General features: G+C 40.5%; 1 protein-coding gene across 6 annotated transcripts in view; it reads left to right on the forward strand.

The window, feature by feature from the left end:
- dcun1d4 (DCN1, defective in cullin neddylation 1, domain containing 4 (S. cerevisiae)) overlaps positions 1-18,532 on the forward strand; it is a 79,490-nt gene that overhangs the window by 36,169 nt on the left and 24,789 nt on the right. Inside the window, exons 2-5 of one of the 6 annotated variants that reach the window (XM_048534710.2) lie at positions 1,861-2,007; positions 3,263-3,357; positions 13,928-14,016; positions 17,765-17,856. In XM_048534710.2, the coding sequence (XP_048390667.1) occupies positions 1,970-2,007; positions 3,263-3,357; positions 13,928-14,016; positions 17,765-17,856 (314 nt within the window). In that variant the 5' untranslated portion in view covers positions 1,861-1,969. The remainder of the gene's footprint in view (positions 1-1,860; positions 2,008-3,262; positions 3,358-13,927; positions 14,017-17,764; positions 17,857-18,532) is intronic. The other 5 variants (XM_048534719.2, XM_048534675.2, XM_048534692.2 and 2 more) reach the window with 5 other exon arrangements.

Genomic DNA, 18,532 nt, shown 5'->3' on the forward strand with positions numbered 1-18,532 from the left:
CAATTATCTGCTGAAAAGCAATGGTTTCTGCCAAAGGGACATCAGATACGTCTCCTTAGCTGAGTGTCTCAACCTGAAACTTCAGTCACATGATTCAAATTGCTGGTTTGATTGAATAGTCTTTAATTTACAGTTTTTGACTTCTTTACTCAGTTTGCTTGTAATAGCAGAAGAGCAAGCAGATCCAGGCTTAGCTGCCTCTTATCTCAATCTCTCAAAAATCTGATTTTGGAATGAATCCTGTATTTTGCCTGCAGAGTGAACCAATTCCCAGCTTACACCTTTGCACTTTGCTCAGCAGTTTGACTGCATTGTTGACGGGTGAGGACATGATGGCCTGAATGGCCGCCTGTGCTGAAAACATCCAAGTCTGTGTATCTGCGCTCCTGTGGAATGGACTTCTGTGCGCAGTCAACTGACATCCCCCATTGGCACTGACTTACTGGATTCTCTAATTCATGTGAACTAATTCTGATATCTTTGATTATAAGTAACTTGTAATCCATCTTTTTGTTTCTCTCTTTCTTTCTTGGATGCAAGTACATGTGAAAGCATGTTATAAAAGTACTCCCCCAAATTTTGAATGCAGTAATAAACTGTATTTGCTTTAACCCCAAAGAAATTGCTGTGGGTTATTTTTAAATTGAATTTCACAAAACCAATACTGGTATGTTTCCCCAAACCCTATTTCAAAAGGAAAATAGGTAAATAATTTTTTTTTAAAAGCCTTTTCACAAATAGGAGAATTGTTTTAATAAGTAAATTCAATTCTCCCACTTGTCTGTGGCATCGGTGTGACATAAATACTTCAAACTGCTCTGAGGAAGGGTCCCTTGACCCAAAATGTTAACTGTAATTTCTCTCTACAGATGCTGTCAGACCTGCTGAGCTTTTCCAGCAACTCTGTTTTTACTTCAAAACACTTCTATCATTTATTTGAAGCCAATGTCTGTCAAACATTGTGCAAGATAGTTGGAGGTTTTTCACCTAAATGTTAATAAGCTTGTGGCATAGCAGCATTGGAAAATGTTGAATCGGGATACTATAGGGTAAATTTGTTCAAATGGATTGGTTAATAGAAGCTGACTAACTGAATTATCAACCGAACGGACAAACTTTTTGACTATACCAGTTTTCTCTTCTTAATTTTGTTTTCCAGATGTCATTGTTTTTGTTTGATAGCTTATGTTAAAGATGCTGCATTTCACACGACCATCAAATTTACCTGAGGCTTGTCTGAAAGCCCTATCCAGGCTCTATTGAACAGCTATTCCATTTTTGTCATTTTTGCTTTTGTGCCATTGCTTAACTGGCTTAAAGCTGCAGCCTGGACTTTTAGCTGATAACTTTTTCAGCAATTCCAGAAAATTTCAATCCTTTGTGTTGAAAAATCAGATAACTGTACCAAGTTGAGGGAGTAGTTTTGCATTTGTGAGTTTGAATCTTTTGATTCAAATATGACTATTACGAGCCAATATTGAGATCACTTCAGCAGGTATGCTTTGTAAACGCAGTGGTGAATCTGGGAAAATCCCTTGTCATTTCCTAGTCTGGCTCCAAAGCTTCATATTTAGGTTGTGTGCATGGACTTGTGGTTTGAGGCCTTGCCACTTCATTTTTTGGATTACCTTTTAGATGCAAGTATTCTCTTCTTTTTTTCGTTAACCCCTGTTTATGAAGCAAGACTTGAGTCTTGTGTACAAATCTATACAGAAGCTCTAATTCAACCAGCAGTTTCATAACATCAAGATTTGGTTCTTGGTGCTCAATATGTGTACGGTGCAATCATTTATGCACGCTGACAGAGGAGGTTATAGGATGTCATATGACCAAGAGTATTACTTTTATCTTTTTCTACAGACTTGGGGATTGTCATTTGAAGAGGGAATTACTTATTGGATCCATGCTGAAGAATGAACAAATGATGTGCAATGAAGATGCCATTTGATGCCACCTTTCCATAGGGCTAATGACTACAGTGCTTAATCTACAGAAACGAAATACTAGGTTTTTTACTTGTTCTCGATTTTAACACTTGCTTCAGCTCTGATTACTTTGCACTTGTGTTAAGAACAACAAATATAGCGTTTTTAGACTCTTTGATTTCCCATTTGTTGGCTATAAGATAACTTGCAGTTGTCATGGGTTGGTTTAGTAAATGTCTCCAAATTACTAAGTTTAAAGTTGCGCCCTTACCTTGCTAACTTTTTAGAACAGACTATCTGACCCCTCAAAGCCTTTCAACAATCTGCAAGGCACATGTTAGGGGTGTAACTGCACATCTTGTCTTGCCCCTGTGGCTACAGCTGCAACCATGGTCAAGAAGCTTAGCAGGATCCAGGATAACATTTGCAGCAATGCACTGAGGTTACCCTGGCATCACCTCCCTCTCATGTGGCCTTCATCACCACGAAGAACATGAGAAGTAATTGCTTACATTATACAATAAGGGGAAATGTATATGAATGTGTTTATGATGTGAATAACAAGAGAGAGAGCAGATTTTTTTCAACTGAAGGCGTTGGCTAAAAGATATTTTCATGATGCTTTTGAAGATTGAGAGAACTGTATCTTGGTAGAGTGTTTTAATACAAAATTTTAGAATATGATAGGATCAAGCTCGCTGAAGGATCAACCATTGCAGACTGAAGTGGGAAAGGGAAGAGACAAAGCAAGTGTCCACAAGTGTGGTGAATACTGGAGACCTCTTTTTATAAAATATAAAAACAAGTTGTAGATGAGGAGAACGATTTTTGAATGGAGAAGCAATGGGAGTGGATGAGTCGAGTGCTAATAAGTAGATTTGAACAGGATAGTAAAGTTTAATCAAATTAAATTTTCCTTATGGCCTAGGCCTTTAAATGATGAAATTTAAATTGTCATTAACCTTTGAATGTATTAAATCAGAGATGTCATGGGAAATCAGTTTTTTATTGAAATGTAAGGTTAAACAGTTTTCGTAATTTTTGTATAACATTTCATTTCAGGAGCTTGTTTCTTGGACCTTTTTCAGAGTTTAGTGTATGCTGACTTTCTTCCTCAGATGGTATTACCCCAGGTAGATGCTAAATACTGTGTCTACAAAGGAGTGTCTTGGTTATGTGAAGAGACGTCTGCTGGAGAAAGTGTTTTATTGTCAGTGAAAACCCTTTTATTTAAAGGCATATGCTTCCAAATGTTACAGCTAATGTTTGAAATCAGGTAACTAGTATCAGAATTTAAGATGAACTGTTTGCATGATATATTTTTGTCTTTTCTATAGAAGCATGTACAAGAAGCAAGACTCAAATAGGATGAAGTCTGAAGAGGAAGGTTTCTCCACTAAGCGATGCTTGGAGTGGTTCTATGAGTATGCAGGTATGCCTGAATTTAGAGTTCAGTGCTAACTAATCAACATGTCCTTGAGATCATGGCTGTTAACTTAGAATCTACAATACTTCCAAGAATTTCCAGAAAATAATGTCTACCAGGTGATAGGGACAAATGTACGGCAGGGAAAGGGAAGGAAGAATTAAAAACAAGCGTATCACGTTTCATAAATTATTGGTAGTTGGCGTGAGTCCCAAATGCATAATTGAGATGCTTACTACCAAAGCTCCTGAGTACTCTATCTTATTTGTGGGATCAACATGGCTTACAACAGTTAGTGTCACATTTACTTTCTTATTTGGAGAGTTGTGGAGGCTGGAAGCTGATTATTGCTGGACAGCTGCAGTTATACAAAACTTGATATTTGTAAAATTTATACTTAAAACAAAACTAGCATGTTGCATTTGTGTCAGTTACTTGCATAGTTAAATAACATTTGATAAACTGATGGTTTGGTTTGCAAAATTGTAAAATTATACAACTTGGAAACAGAGACCCTTCGACCCAATCAATCCAGACCAACCATGTTCCCAAATTAAACTAATCCTTCCTGCCTGCCTGTGTTTGGCCATTTTCCTCCCAATATTTCTTATTCGTGTACTTATCCAAATGTCTTTTAAATGTAGTAACTGTACCTACATCCACTGCTTCTTAAGCAGTTCAGTCCACGCACAACCCACTCTGTTTTTAAAAAACAAAGTTACCCCTCAATCCTTTTAAAATCTTTCTCCTCTCTTAAAAAAAATATGGCCCCTAGTTTTCCTGGGATGTTGCTCTATTATATAGTCAGTCAGAAGGAAACGAGCTTATGGGAGGGTTTTTTTTGTAAATGAGGATCGTAACCTGCATTGAGCCTTTAAAAGCACTGACATTGTGTGACTTGTGAATTGACATTAAACCACATCTAAAATCCGTTCAGTTAGTATGAACTGGAACGTTAGCTGAGTCACATATTTTCCCTTTACCGCTGGTTTTCTGATAAGATTATAAGACATAGAAACAGAAGCAGACTATTCAGCCCATTGAATCTGTTCCATGTGATCATGACTGATCTGGTAGTCCACAACTTTTTTTTGCCTTTTTCCCATAATCCAGAAGACCATAAGACATAGGAGTGGAAGTAAGGCCATTCGGCCCATCAAGTCCACTCCACCTTTTAAATCATGGCTGATTGGCATTTCAACACCACTTCCCTGCACTCTCCCCAAGAATTTGTCGATCTCTGCCTCGAAGGCATCCAACGTCCCGGCCTCCACTGCACTGTGTGGCAATGAATTCCACAGGCCCACCACACTCTGGCTGAAGAAATGTCGTCTCATTTCAGTTTTAAATTTACCCCCTCTAATTTTAAGGCTGTGCCCACGGGTCCTAGTCTCGCTGCCTAACGGAAACAGCTTCCTAGCATCCATCCCCTTCTAAACCATACATTATCTTGTAAGTTTCTATTAGATCTCCCCTCAACCTTCTAAACTCTAATGAGCACAATCCCAGGATCCTTAGCCGTTCATCATACGTTAAACCTACCATTCCAGGGATCATCCGTGTGAATCTCCGCTGGACACACTCCAGGGCTAGTATGTCCTTCCTGAGGTGTGGGGTCCAAAATTGGACACAGTATTCTAAATGGGGCCTAACCAGAGCTTTATAAACCCTCAGAAGCACTTTGCTGCTGTTATATTCCAACCCTGTTGAGATAAACGACAACATTACATTTGCTTTCTTAATTACGGGCTCTACCTGCAAGTTAACCTTTAGAGAATCCTGGACCAACACTCCCAGATCCCTTTGCACTTCTGATTTGTGAATTTTCTCACCATTTAGAAAATAGTCCATGCCTGTATTCTTTTTTCCAAAGTGCAAAACCTCACATTTACTCTCATTGAATTTCATCAGCCATTTCCTGGACCACTCTCCTAAACTGTCTAAATCTTTCTGCAGCTTCCCCACCTCCTTAGTACTACCTGCCTGTCCACCTATCTTCGTATCATTGGCAAACTTCGCCAGAACGCCCGCAGTCCCTTCGTCCTGACTTACTGATTAAAAATCTATTTCAGCCTTTAATATACTTCATGACCTAGCATCAACAGGCACCGGTGATAAAGAATTCCTCAGATTCACTACCCTCTTAAAATGGAAATTCCTCCTTGTCTGTCATAACCTAGCAGCTCCTTATTGTGTGATTATACCCTTTAGTTCTAAGCTCTCGCATAAGGAGAACTTTTGTTGCCATGTCACCTAAGAATCATGTATGTTTCAACAACGTAGCCTGTCATTCTTCTAAACACCAATGAGTACAGACCCAATGTACTCAATCTCTCCTCATAAGACACTATCTAAGATAATCTAGTGAGCTTTCTTTGGACTGCCTTCAATGCTCGTATATCTTTCCTTGGATAAGGTGACAAAGTTGTTCATAGCATTCCAGCTGTGCTGACTAGGGCCTTGTATAGTTTTAGGAAAACCACTTCTTAGATTCAGTCTCCTTTGAAATAAAGGCCATCATTCCAAAGCCACGTGACTCTGAGAATTACAACGGGATCTTGATGAAATGGATCAATGGACTGAAAAATGACAGAGTTCAACCTGGATAAATGTTAGATATTGCGTTTGGTACAACGAACGAGGGAGGGCCTTAAGTAGTGTTGTAGAACAGAAGGACCTAGAGATTCACGTATCTAATTCTTTGAAATTTGCATTTCATATAAGTAGGGTGGTGAAGGTGTTTAACATGTTTGCCTTCATTGTTCAGTCCTTTTGAGTATAGTGGTTGGGACATTATGTTAAAGTTGTCGCAAATATTGGTGACGCCTCGTCTGGAGTACTGTGTCCAGTTCTGGTTGCCCATTTATGGGAATGTTACTAAGATGGAGAAGGTTCAGAAAAGATTTACTGGGATCTTGCCAGATATGGAAAGTTTGTGTTATAAAGAAAGGCTGGGAATTCAGTCACTGGAGTGTAGGAGGTTGAGAACCGACCTTACAGAAGTTTATAAAATAATGAGAGGTGTAGACAGAGTTAATGGTAATTGTCTTTTCCCTAGGATGGGAGATTAAGACTAAGGGGCACATTTTTAAGATGAGAGGAGAGAGACTTAACAAAAGACATGAGGGGCAAATCTTCTACACAGAGTTCATGTAAGGAATGAACTTCCAGAGGAAGTAGTGGATGTGGGTACAATTACAATGTTTGGACAAGTACATGAATAGGAAAGGTTTGGAGTGAGGTGGGCTAGGAGCAGGCAGGTGGGACTAGTTTAGTTTGGGATTATGTTTGGTGTGGACTGATTTTGACCAAAGGCTCTCTACCCATGTTCTGTGACTCTGCCTCTCTTAGATGGGCAATCTCTCACTTTTGAACCACCCAGATTCTCTCTCAAGAGTGGACGTCATTTCAACATCCACTTGGTCAAGATACCCCTAAACTTTAGACAGGCTTGGCCTGTACTCTGACCTTTTCCTTATAGGGCATAATTTCCCCTTCGTGAAACCAAACTGACTCTGCTTGAATATGTTATGTAAATATAGGCAGACTGACGAGCTGCAAATGGGACTTAATCCTAAAAGCATCATCAAAGATCCCTCCCACCTGGTTAATGCTGGCCTACAACCTCTTGCATTGGGCAGAAAATACAGAAGCTTGAACACACGCACCAACAGGTTCAAGAACAGTTTTTCTTTTTCCCTGCTGTTATTAGACTGAATGGGGACTATCTAACTTTAAATAATGTTGATTTTGTTCATGTTGATTTTGCTTTGTGCACCTCTTGTGCAGTGTAATCAGTTTGCCTCACTCTGTCTGAGCACTCTATGCTCTGTATATCCTTGCTTACTGAGATCTGCTTGTACTGCTTGCAAACAAAACTTTTCACTGTACTTCGGTATACTTGACCACTAAGTCAAATCAAATCAAAATGTCAGGTGATGCATTTAGGGAGGGCTAACAAGGCAGGGGAGTAAATGTTGAACAGTTGACCTTACAAGTACACAGGGTGAAAAAGACTGTGTGTGTGTGTGTGTGTGTGTGTGTGTGTGTGTGTGTGTGTGTGTGTGTCCCTGAAGGCAGCAGGACAGAGTAGATAAGGTATTTAAGAATGCATATGGAATATTTGCCTTTGTCAAGGCATTGAATACAAGAGCTAGGAGGTTATGATGAGATGTCAAGTTCTGAAGAAGGGTCATTGAATCTGAACTAGTAAATCTGCTTTCACTCCTCAGATGCTGAGTTTTTCCCAAATATCTGGTTTTGTTTCTGATTTCCAGCATCTGCAAATCTCTTGGGTTATTTTATGAAGGCTAGGGTCCTCTTCCAAGTAGAGGAGGTTGGAAGTGGGGGATTTCTGATCGTACACCTCAAAGTTCTGACTGGCGTAGACCTGAGGGTGGAAAGTTGAATCTGAAAACCCTGCCTGAAATGGTAGAGGCATGACCGTTTTAAACTGCACACATCTCTTGACCATGACTGATCACTGCCCTGGCTGCATAGTTGGAAGAATCGTGTGCTAAGTTCAGGTTACTGGCCAAATTTCCCTTGCATGCATATTGAGCAGCAGTGCTTTGGATCATTCGGATTTTCTATCCTTATGTAGCACATGTGATGGCACTAACAATGTCGCTTGCTCAGGGCGGAATTCATGAGTAATATCAAACTATGTCTACAAATGGAACTTGGATGCCTGCCTTTTCTTGCCTGCCTTTTCTTGCCTTTATCATCTTTTCAGAGACTGTGTCTCCTTTTTAGCTTGAAAAATCAAGACCTGGTTTGTTACTTCAGATTGCAGTAAAGTGCACTTGCTTGTCTCTAACTTCACTGAGCCCTTAGCAATTCATCGAATTCTTGAAGATTCTCTTCCTGTGTTGCATTTGCAGTTGACATCATCTGGATTGCACAAGCAATTACAAAATCATCTCAAAATCCTCCAAGCTACAAAGGATAAATCAGCATACCACAGGGCATGCTTTCCGGAGAGACCACTTTCTCCGTGACTCCCTTGTTCGCTCCACACTGCCCTCCAACCCCACCACGCCCGGCACCTTCCCCTGCAACCGCAGGAAATGCTACACTTGTCCCCACACCTCCTCCCTCACCCCCATCCCAGGCCCCAAGATGACATTCCACATTAAGCAGAGGTTCACCTGCACATCTGCCAATGTGGTATACTGCATCCACTGTACCCGGTGCGGCTTCCTCTACATTGGGGAAACCAAGCGGAGGCTTGGGGACCGCTTTGCAGAACACCTCCGCTCAGTTCGCAACAAACAACTGCACCTCCCAGTCGCAAACCATTTCCACTCCCCCTCCCATTCTCTAGATGACATGTCCATCATGGGCCTCCTGCACTGCCACAATGATGCCACCCGAAGGTTGCAGGAACAGCAACTCATATTCCGCCTGGGAACCCTGCAGCCATATGGTATCAATGTGGACTTCACCAGTTTCAAAATCTCCCCTTCCCCTACTGCATCCCTAAACCAGCCCAGTTCATCCCCTCCCCCCACTGCACCACACAACCAGCACAGCTCTCCCCCCCCCCCCCCCCCCCCCCCCCCACCCACCCACTGCATCCCAAAACCAGTCCAACCTGTCTCTGCCTCCCTAACCGGCTCTTCCTCTCACCCATCCCTTCCTCCCACCCCAAGCCGCACCCCCAGCTACCTACTAACCTCATCCCACCTCCTTGACCTGTCCGTCTTCCCTGGACTGACCTATCCCCTCCCTACCTCCCCACCTACACCCTCTCCACCTATCTTCTTTACTCTCCATCTTCGGTCCGCCTCCCCCTCTCTCCCTATTTATTTCAGTTCCCTCCCCCCATCCCCCTCTCTGATGAAGGGTCTAGGCCCGAAACGTCAGCTTTTGTGCTCCTGAGATGCTGCTTGGCCTGCTGTGTTCATCCAGCCTCACATTTTATTACCACAGGGCAACCTCGTTTATAAGTGTAATCCTGTTGTGTTTATTATGAGATACGGTTGGTTCTCTTGATCATCATTTAAGCATATTTAAATTTTGGACCTATTGAAATACTTAGGTTTTAGGGGCTGGGGAATCTATTTTCACTAATTCAGCCAGAGGAGGGGCCGTTCTGGACCAAATACTGGCTAATGAGCCTGGCCATGTCACTGATCTTTCAGTTGGAGAGCATTTTGGAAACAGTGATTACAATTCCTTAAATTTTTACAAATGTCAGGATCTTGCAGGAAGGTACAAAATTTGAAGAGGGCAAATTATGGCAGTATTAGGCAAGAGCTAGGGAGTATTAATTGGGAGGAGCTGTTCTCGGGCAAGTCCACATTTAAGATAACAAGGCATAGAGCTGGATGAACACAGCAGGCCGAGGAGCAGGAAGGCTGACGTTTCATGCCTAGGCCCCAAAACATCAGCTTTCCTGCTCCTCCGATGCTGTTTGGCCTGCAATGTCCATTCAGCTCCACATCTTGTTATCTCAGATTCTCCAGCATCTGCAGTTCCTATTATCTCTGAAACAAGTCCACATTTGATATGTGGGAATTGTTTAAATATCTACTGATCAAAGTTTAGGACCGGTATGCTCTGGTAAGGAGAAAGAACAAGGATGGCATGTTAATGGATCCTTGGATAATGAGGGAGCTTGTGAATTAAGTCAAAAAGGAAAATGGACTATTCTATACATACCTTCTTCCTAGTTATCCTCTTGTTTTTAAAGGATTAAGGAGAGAACTTGTGCTTGGAGGCAGAAGATGTGAGTGAGATCCTAAATGAGTAGTTTGTGTCAGTATTCACCCAAAAGGCGGCTATGGAGAACAGTGAGAGTAGTGTGGAACATGTTAATATGCTAGGACATTTTGAGATCAAGAAAGAAGAGCATTAAGGTGGACAGGTCCACAGGGCCCAGTGGTATCTATGCCAGGTTATTGAGAGGCAATAGAGGAGATTCCTGGGGCCTTGACCAATATCTTTATATCTTCGCTAGCCACTGGAGAGGTCCTGAAGGACTGGCAAGTAGCTAATGTTGTTCCTGTGTTCAAGAAGGGAAATAAGAATAAATCGGTGGTTAAGAAGTAACTGGAGAAAATTTCTCAAGGGCATGAATTATGCTCATTTGGAAAAACATGGCGTAATTAGGGATAATTAGCTTGGCTTTGTGCGGGCCCGGTCATGTCTTACTAACTTGATTGAATTTTTTGAGGAGGTGATGAAAACGATTAGAGGGTAGAGCAGTGGATGTTAGTCAGGCTTTCGACAAGGCCTGTCATTTTGGCCTCCTCCAGAAGATTAAGGTGCGTGGGGTCTATAGTGACTTGACCGTTTGGATTCAGAACTGGTTTGCCCATAGTGGTATAAGGTAGTGGTAGAAGGGTGTTTTTCAGGCTGGTGGTCTGTGACTAAGTGATGTCCTGCAGGGATCTGTACTGGGGCCTGTGCTGTTTGTGATATATATAAACGACTTAGATGAAAATGTAGATTGGTGGGTTAATAAGTTTGCAGACAATACCAAGATTGGTGGAGTTTAAGGTAGTTTAGAAGGTTGTCAGGGGATACATTGAGATTGTAGATCAGTTGCGTAGATGGAGCTTAGTCCAGTTAAGTGTGAGGTGCTGCACTTTGGAAGATCAAATATTATGGAAAGGTAGACAGTTAATGGCAGGACCCTGAACAGCATTGATACATAGAGGATCTTGAGGCTCAAGTCCTTAGCTCCCTATAAGTGACCACACAAGTATGTGGGCTGATAAAGAAACTGTATGGCATGCCTGGCTGTATTGGCCGGGCAATTGATACAAGAGTCCGGATGTCATGTTGCAGCTTTATAAGACTTTGCTCAAGCCACACTTGGACATTATGTTCAATTTTGGTCACCAAATCACAGGAAGAAGTGGGAGCTTTGGTGAGGGTGCAGTAGGTTTACTGGCATGCTACCTGGATAAGAGGGTATGATCTATGAAGAGATACCAGAAAAACTTGGGTTGTTTTATCTGGAGTAGCATAGGCTGAGGGGTGACTTGATAAAAGCCTATAAAGTTGAGATGCATGGGTAGGGTTGATGGACAGATCTTCTTCCCAAAGTTGAAATGTCTAATATTAGGAGACATGCATTTTAAGTTGAGAGGGAGAGTTCAAAGGAGCTGTGAGGGGCAAGATTTTTATACAGTGGTAGGAGTCATAAATGCACTGCCAAGGGTGGTGGAGGAGGCAGACACAAGAGGGATGTTTAAGGGATTTTTAGGTAAATAGTGAATATGGAAGGAGTAGAGGGAAATGGATCAAGGGCAGGCCGAAGGGATTAGTTTAATTTGCCACTATGCCCGACACAACATGGTGTGCCGAAGGGCCCTTTCCTATGCTGTGCAGTTCTGTGTTCTGTTACTCTTAGATTGAGGTAGAAGGAAAGAACCTAAGCTCTTGAGAGCATCTGAAACTGGCTGTGTGCACTAAGTACTGGTTTTGCGTGGGTCTAATGAGCTGTGTACATTTTACTCTAATTATGCCCTCATGTATCTTTTGAAAATATTGCCAAAGCAGTTCATCAAATGATCAACTTTCTTGGTTTTTCAACATTGTAAACTTAGTTTGGAAAACCAATCCATACCCGTTAAAACTGGTTTGTGACATAACTTGCTGACGACAGTGGGAAACTTGATGAACTTTGCTTGTTTTAGATATAACACACCATTTGACTGTTTTTAATACCATGTCAGTGTAGATTTTCAATTGAACAATGCTCTGCTGAGGTAAGTCACTGAATTTGCTCTTGTCTGCATGTTTACATCTAGTTTGATAGTACCAATGTAACACCCTTTTGTGTGTCCCAGATAATGGCAAGTTTTCTGACCAATTCCCAATTATTAATTGAAGAAAATATACCTGCATAGACTGAGAATTGATTAACGGGCAGAAAACAACAAGAATAAATCAATCATTCTTGTCATGGCATGCAGTTGCTAACTGGATGTCACAAGGATCAGTGCTACAAATACAGTCCACAATCTATATCCAGTTGGATTTAGGAGCACAATGATCTGCATTACTTTTAATGGGCTTTGCTTTGCATGTAAAATAACGAATTGGAAAACACCAATGATTTACTGGTGATAGTTAATAGATCAAAAATGGGTGGCATGGAGGTTCATTGGTTAGAATAGCTGCATCACAGCATCAGGAACCCAAGTTTGATTCTACCCTTGGGCAACTCTGTGTGGAGTTTGCACATTCTCCCAGTGTCTGTGTGCTTTTTTTCCCCCTCCCACAATCCAAACATGTGCATGTTAGGTAGGCTGGCCATGCTAAATTGACTGTAGTCTTCAGGGATGTGCAGGCTAGCTAGTTTAGCCGTGGGAAATGTTGGGTTACAGGAGTAGGAAGGGATGCACTTTGGAGGGTCGATACAGACTCAGTGGGCTGAATGACCTTTTTCCACACTATAGGGATTCTATGATTTAGTGGGGGAAACAATGTTCAGTTATTCGATGTGCAGACCAGGGCTTTTGTGGCACAGTGATAGCATCCCTATCTCTGAACCAGGAGGCCCAGGTTCAGTCTTGCTTCCTCTAGAGATTTGCAATAACATCACTGAACGGGTTGAATAGAAAATATAAATGCGATTGAATTGCAGCACAATAGATGTGCAGGCTAACAGCTCTTGTCATGCAGTGGTGGTGTCCCTTCATATGGGCCAGAAGTCTAGATTCAAGTCCAACTTGCTCCAGAGTTGTGCAGTAACATCTCTGAGCAGGTTGCTTCAAAGATATCTGGATGTATAGGCCATAGGTGTCTCTTGTGGCACAACAGTAGTGCATTAGAGTATTTACTGTTTTAGCTACTTTCCTGAGGAAGTTTACACTTCTCCTGGGGAGCGAGTGCAATAGAAGATCTCACTTCGGGTTGTGGAATATTTTGAGGAGAGCAGGCCTTATTTCCTAGAATTTCAAAGAATGAGAGTTGACTTGATTCAAACTGGCAAAATTCTTAAAAGGCCTGACAGGAGGAATGTAGATATTTCTCCTTGCCAGTGAGCTTAAAACCATGAGATGTAATTTCAAGTTAAAGGGTGAACCATGTAAGATTGACATGAGGAGAAATTTCATCTTTGACAAAATAGTAGATCTTTTCAGTTTTCTAATCCAGTGAGCTGTGAAAACTCAATCATTGAACATGGTAATGACAGAAATCTTTAGATTTCTGGAGACTAATGTCATTCAGAGTGCCACATTCCCAAACTGAGGTAGATGAGCAGCCATGACCTAATTGAATGGTGGAGTCGGGTATGTTGTTTAATTTTCCAATGTAGGAATTTAACCATTTTAAACTCCTGTATTTCCCTACGGAGGGGGTTTGAGGTGAGTGTTTTATATTTCTGCTAAGGAATGCCCATGGAACTAACTCAAGTTTTAACAATGCTGAAAAATCTAACTGGAATCAATCTACCTGATTTTGTGAGGACACCCTGTATTTTGGAAATGCTGCTCCAACTTTACAGTTTCAAAGATAAATTAGTTAAAGGTATTTGTCACCACCAGAAATTTGTTCAGAGACAGCTCATCATTGACAATTTACTCTGGGAGAGTATGGCAATAAAATATCTAAGTAATGTCCTATTATGCAGGTAGTGATGATGTTATAGGCCCTGAAGACATGGAGAAATTCTGTGAAGATATTGGAGTTGAACCTGAAAATGTAAGTACTTGTCTGCAAAATGTGGAGCAGTGCAAAAAAAGCTAACAGAACTTTTATTTTAAGCATTTATGTTGAATCGCTTTTGTATTTGTATATTTGTAAGAAAGGTAGACTGAACTTTTTGTATTAATTGTGTGTAGAGATTTTTCAGGCTTCTGGGACGGTTTGTGATTTTGGCAGTTACTTTTCAGCACTTTAGTGAATTGAACATAATGTACTGGTCACAAACTATAAGGCAGAGATATAATTCAAATTGCAGCTTTTCAGAAAACATAACAATCTCTGCAGATGATGAGAAGCTAACTCCCTGAAAGTGAAGCCATGTCCTTTTTGTGAGCTAAAAATGGGTCTTCTGTTGTCTAATCGCAATTTTCTTAAAGAATTGCAGAATTTTAGTTTTTGTTTGAGGGAGAAAGTTGCAACTCTCAAAAGATGTTGTCTGTGTGTCCTTTAAATGAGGATAGGTAATGTTTAGTTTCTGCAAGAAAACTGCATTTAAAAATGTTTAATATATCTGGTGCTAACATTTGAGCAAATCAACACTGCTTACATAAAATAGCAGATAACATGGAAATGTGTAGGTGTAATACCATGAAAATAGACCTTTTAACCAAAAACGATGATGCTTATCCTGCACTTAGCCAATAGTCCTAATCTTTTGTGCCTGTCTTGTTTCCATTTCTCTTTTATTCTGCCTTTTCCTTCAACTATTATATAATTGATTGTAATAAGTCTCTTTTACAATTGTAGAATTGGTGTTTGAAGATATTAGTTCAAAAGAGAATTGAGTATTCAAGTGCACAAATTATTGTATACTAACAGTTGAAATCTGTAATTTTCTTCTCCACTTCTCTAACATTTTCCCTGTTAATTTTCTATACAATCCAGTTTAATTTTAAAAAGTTGATGTTTGAAAATTCAAATGGAATGTAGTGAGGGCTGATTGGAGAGTTGGTAGTAAATTGTTGCTGAACCAGCCTACAGTAGCAGTTAAAGATTAAATCAGTTATACGAAATGCTTTTGTCACAAAAGTTCAGTTTATAACAGCAATTGCATTATTCCCTGATGGACCAAGTAATGTATATTTTTTAACATACCTTAACTAAAAAGGTCTGTAAGAGTAAGGGTTTTATTTTTCTAAAATTAATTCTAAACCTAACTGTTTATTCCTGCTGAATTTTTGAATTTATCCAGCTTGTGAAGGCTCCATTGATCTTTTATCTCAGTGCTCTGCTGTGCCCTTGTAGAAGAAGGAATCCCTTTTTCTACTCGTCAAAATCCAGGATCAGATGTATTATTAGAATGCAGTGGACTGATAGTGTTATCCCTTTTGTTTTCCCTAATAGTATGCTAAAGTAGTCACAAATTCCCGAACAAGTAATAATGCAAGTGCCATTTTGATTGAAATAACCAAACAGCTTTTTATGAAAGGAGTTGAAAGCGTAGCACTGTCAGAAATATACTTCTTGACAGTTTGGATTTTTATCCTGTTTTATAAGCTATTGCTTTCAAAAATGCCTGTGGAAGTTACTCATGTCCACTAAGAAAATCCTGCTTTCCTCACCTGCTTTGGCCTCATGATGCTGATTCAAGATCCAACAGCAATCTTAAATGGCCTAGCAAGCAACTCAGTTGTATCTAACAGCTTAAAGAGCCTGAAAAAAGAAGTGAGTAGATCAACTGACACTGACCAACCCATCAGAAATGATTACGTATGCAGCCCTGTTAACATAGAAAAATTCTTATTAACATCGAGAGCATGTGTCAAAATTGTGAGATCTGCCCCACAGACTATTCAAGAAATTTTATTTTGCACAGTAAGTTACTCTCATGTAAGAAAATCTTAGAAATGTAAGTGAGTCAAATTCGAAAACTTGTCTTAAGACCAAGGCTAGTAGACATTTGCAATCTTGAAAATTATGTCTGTTCTCTTATCTCTAGAAAAGTATAATAATTTTGGTTTTGATCTATTTGAATCCTTGACCAAATCACTAAAATTAACCTCCCCCCCAACTCATCCATTAAAAGTTATGATAAAGGTATATAATTTCAGTTTGGAATTTGCAGGGAGGTTGTTTTCACTGGCTGGTGAAACTAGAACTCAGAGGCATGGCCTGAAAGAGCCATATCTTCCAAGCAGTCTCCTGGATTTAGCCATCCTTGGGCATACCCTGCTCCGCTGACAGGACAGATTCACTAGAGGTGATAGCACAGTGGTAAATAGTCAGAAGAAATTTGTAGTGGGAGTCCTCAACATTGATTCTGTGAAGTCTGATGGAGTTGGGATAAACATGGACAAAGAAACCTACTGATTAATGCCTCTGTCCTCTGTTGCCACCACCACTAGCAGCAACTCCCTGCCCCCAACTTGGTTTGCTTTTTATCCGTCTCTCTGCCTCTTTCCACCACCCACCCCAAGAGAAAAAAGATGAATTAGTTTTCCATGTTGAACGCCATTTTAAGTGACCATTGCCAGGAGTGGGTTTGTTGCACCATAACAGATTGAACTGACCAATTTCTTGAGGGCAAATCCTACAGGTGATGAGGAAGCCAGATTGACCTTATCCTCACCAGTCTATCTGTTGCAGGTGCACCTGTCCATTAAAGTATCATTTAGTAGTGATCCTTGCGGTGTCCTTTTGAAGATGAAATCTTGCCTTCACATTGCAGATCCCATCCATCATGCCTGGCCCTACCCCTGTGCTGAATGGGATCGATTCCAGGCAAATTGAAGCCATTAGTAAACCCAGATAGGTTTTCCTGACCATCAGTGGTGGTTTCATGGACATATTTAGATTCTTCATTCCAATTCAGGTTTGAGCTGATGAGGAACATTCATGCTACAAGTGTCAGGCAGTGGCCAGTCCCAACAGAACAGCATCTAACTGTTGCTTGATATTCAGTGCAGTTACCATCTCTGAATGACACTTTGAGCATTGTGGGAGTTACCATCAACCAGCAACTGAACCAGCCACATAAATACTATGGCTACAGAGAGTCAGAGGCTGAGAATTCTGTATTAAGTAAGTCACCACCTTTCTCCCCTATGCCTGTCCACTCTCTCCAAGTCACATTGGCAAGAATTGAAATATTCTCCCTTTGCTTGGATAGGTGCAATGCAAACAACACTCCAAGCAGAACACTGTCTGGAATAAAGCAGCCTGCTTGATTGACACTCCATGTAATAACGTCAACATTCACACTGTACCACCAGTGCACAGTGGCAGCCATGTGTGCCATCTAAAGCTTTGCTGAAGCAACACATGGAAGCTGATGTCTGACAGTTACAAGGGCAGCGGATGCATAGAACACCACCTGCAATTACCCCTGCAAGTCACACTGCATCCTAACTTTGAACTATATTGCTGTTCCTTCACTCTGGGATAAAATCTTAATGCTAATTCTCTTTGTAGCATTGTGGGTGTCCCTATATGTCCAAGGACTGCCATGGTTTAAAAAAGCAGTTCGGCACTCCCTTATGCAGGGGAATTGAGTTTAAATGCTAGCCTAGCCTATAGTGCCATATTCTGTAAATGAATTTTTGAAAATGAGTCATTTTGTGGTGGTACGGAAGAACAGAAAGAATTGATCTGTAATGTGCTTTATGGGGTGATTTGTGTTATCTGATACCCAAAATGGTATTGGTTTCATAACTGAACTATTGAATATATTCTTTGAATTCTGATTGCAGAAATCTTTTTAAAACAAATGTTGTATGCTATTATTGCTCTCTTGTACTTATTGTAGGTGGTGATGTTGGTGCTTGCCTGGAAGTTGGATGCCCAGAGCATGGGTTACTTCACTCTACAAGAATGGTTGAAGGGAATGACCTTATTACAGTATGAAGAGCTTTTGGTTTAGTTTTTATTTGAAATAGTTGACAGTTAATTTAAAGCTTTCAAATAATGTTTTATTTTTAAAGTGTAGATTTCACCTGTTCTATTTATGTTGCAATTCTGCATTACAAAATATGGCTGTTTCAAATCATCATGCCTGTTGTACTGCTAGTTTCACACTTCTGTTCTACCAGTTAGTTGAGTCTGAAATGAGATGTTTGGATAGCATCTCATTCAATTTCTAGTGAGCATTGGCCTTCAAAAGACACTTGTTCCTAATCTTGCTTTAATTGGCAATCTCATTCCAAAACTGTAGAATTGCTTCTGTGGGAAGTCAGGAAAATTGCCAGAAATGTGATTGGCAGTACCATTTCTTAGTTTGGGCTGCTGGAGGCGTGTCAGCAATATTGTGAACCAGGAGAATTGAACTAAGAATACTTATTTTAGGCAACTGATATTGGTAGTGAGAAGAGTCCCTTCTACAGCAATAACATTCCTTTCGTAAAATGAGCATAATTTGTTTAAACTTTCCCTGAACTGTGAAGTGGTAGTTGGCTGTTTAGGTCTTCAGACCTGTCCTGCCCTTCTGAAGGATCTGCAGCTGAATTCATATATGCCAGCCTTTTTCCTATATCTCTTAATTTTATAGTCAACCAGGTATTATTAATCCATAATTTCA

Source organism: Stegostoma tigrinum, chromosome 1 (genome assembly GCF_030684315.1).
Source record: "Stegostoma tigrinum isolate sSteTig4 chromosome 1, sSteTig4.hap1, whole genome shotgun sequence".
Lineage (NCBI taxonomy): Eukaryota > Metazoa > Chordata > Chondrichthyes > Orectolobiformes > Stegostomatidae > Stegostoma > Stegostoma tigrinum.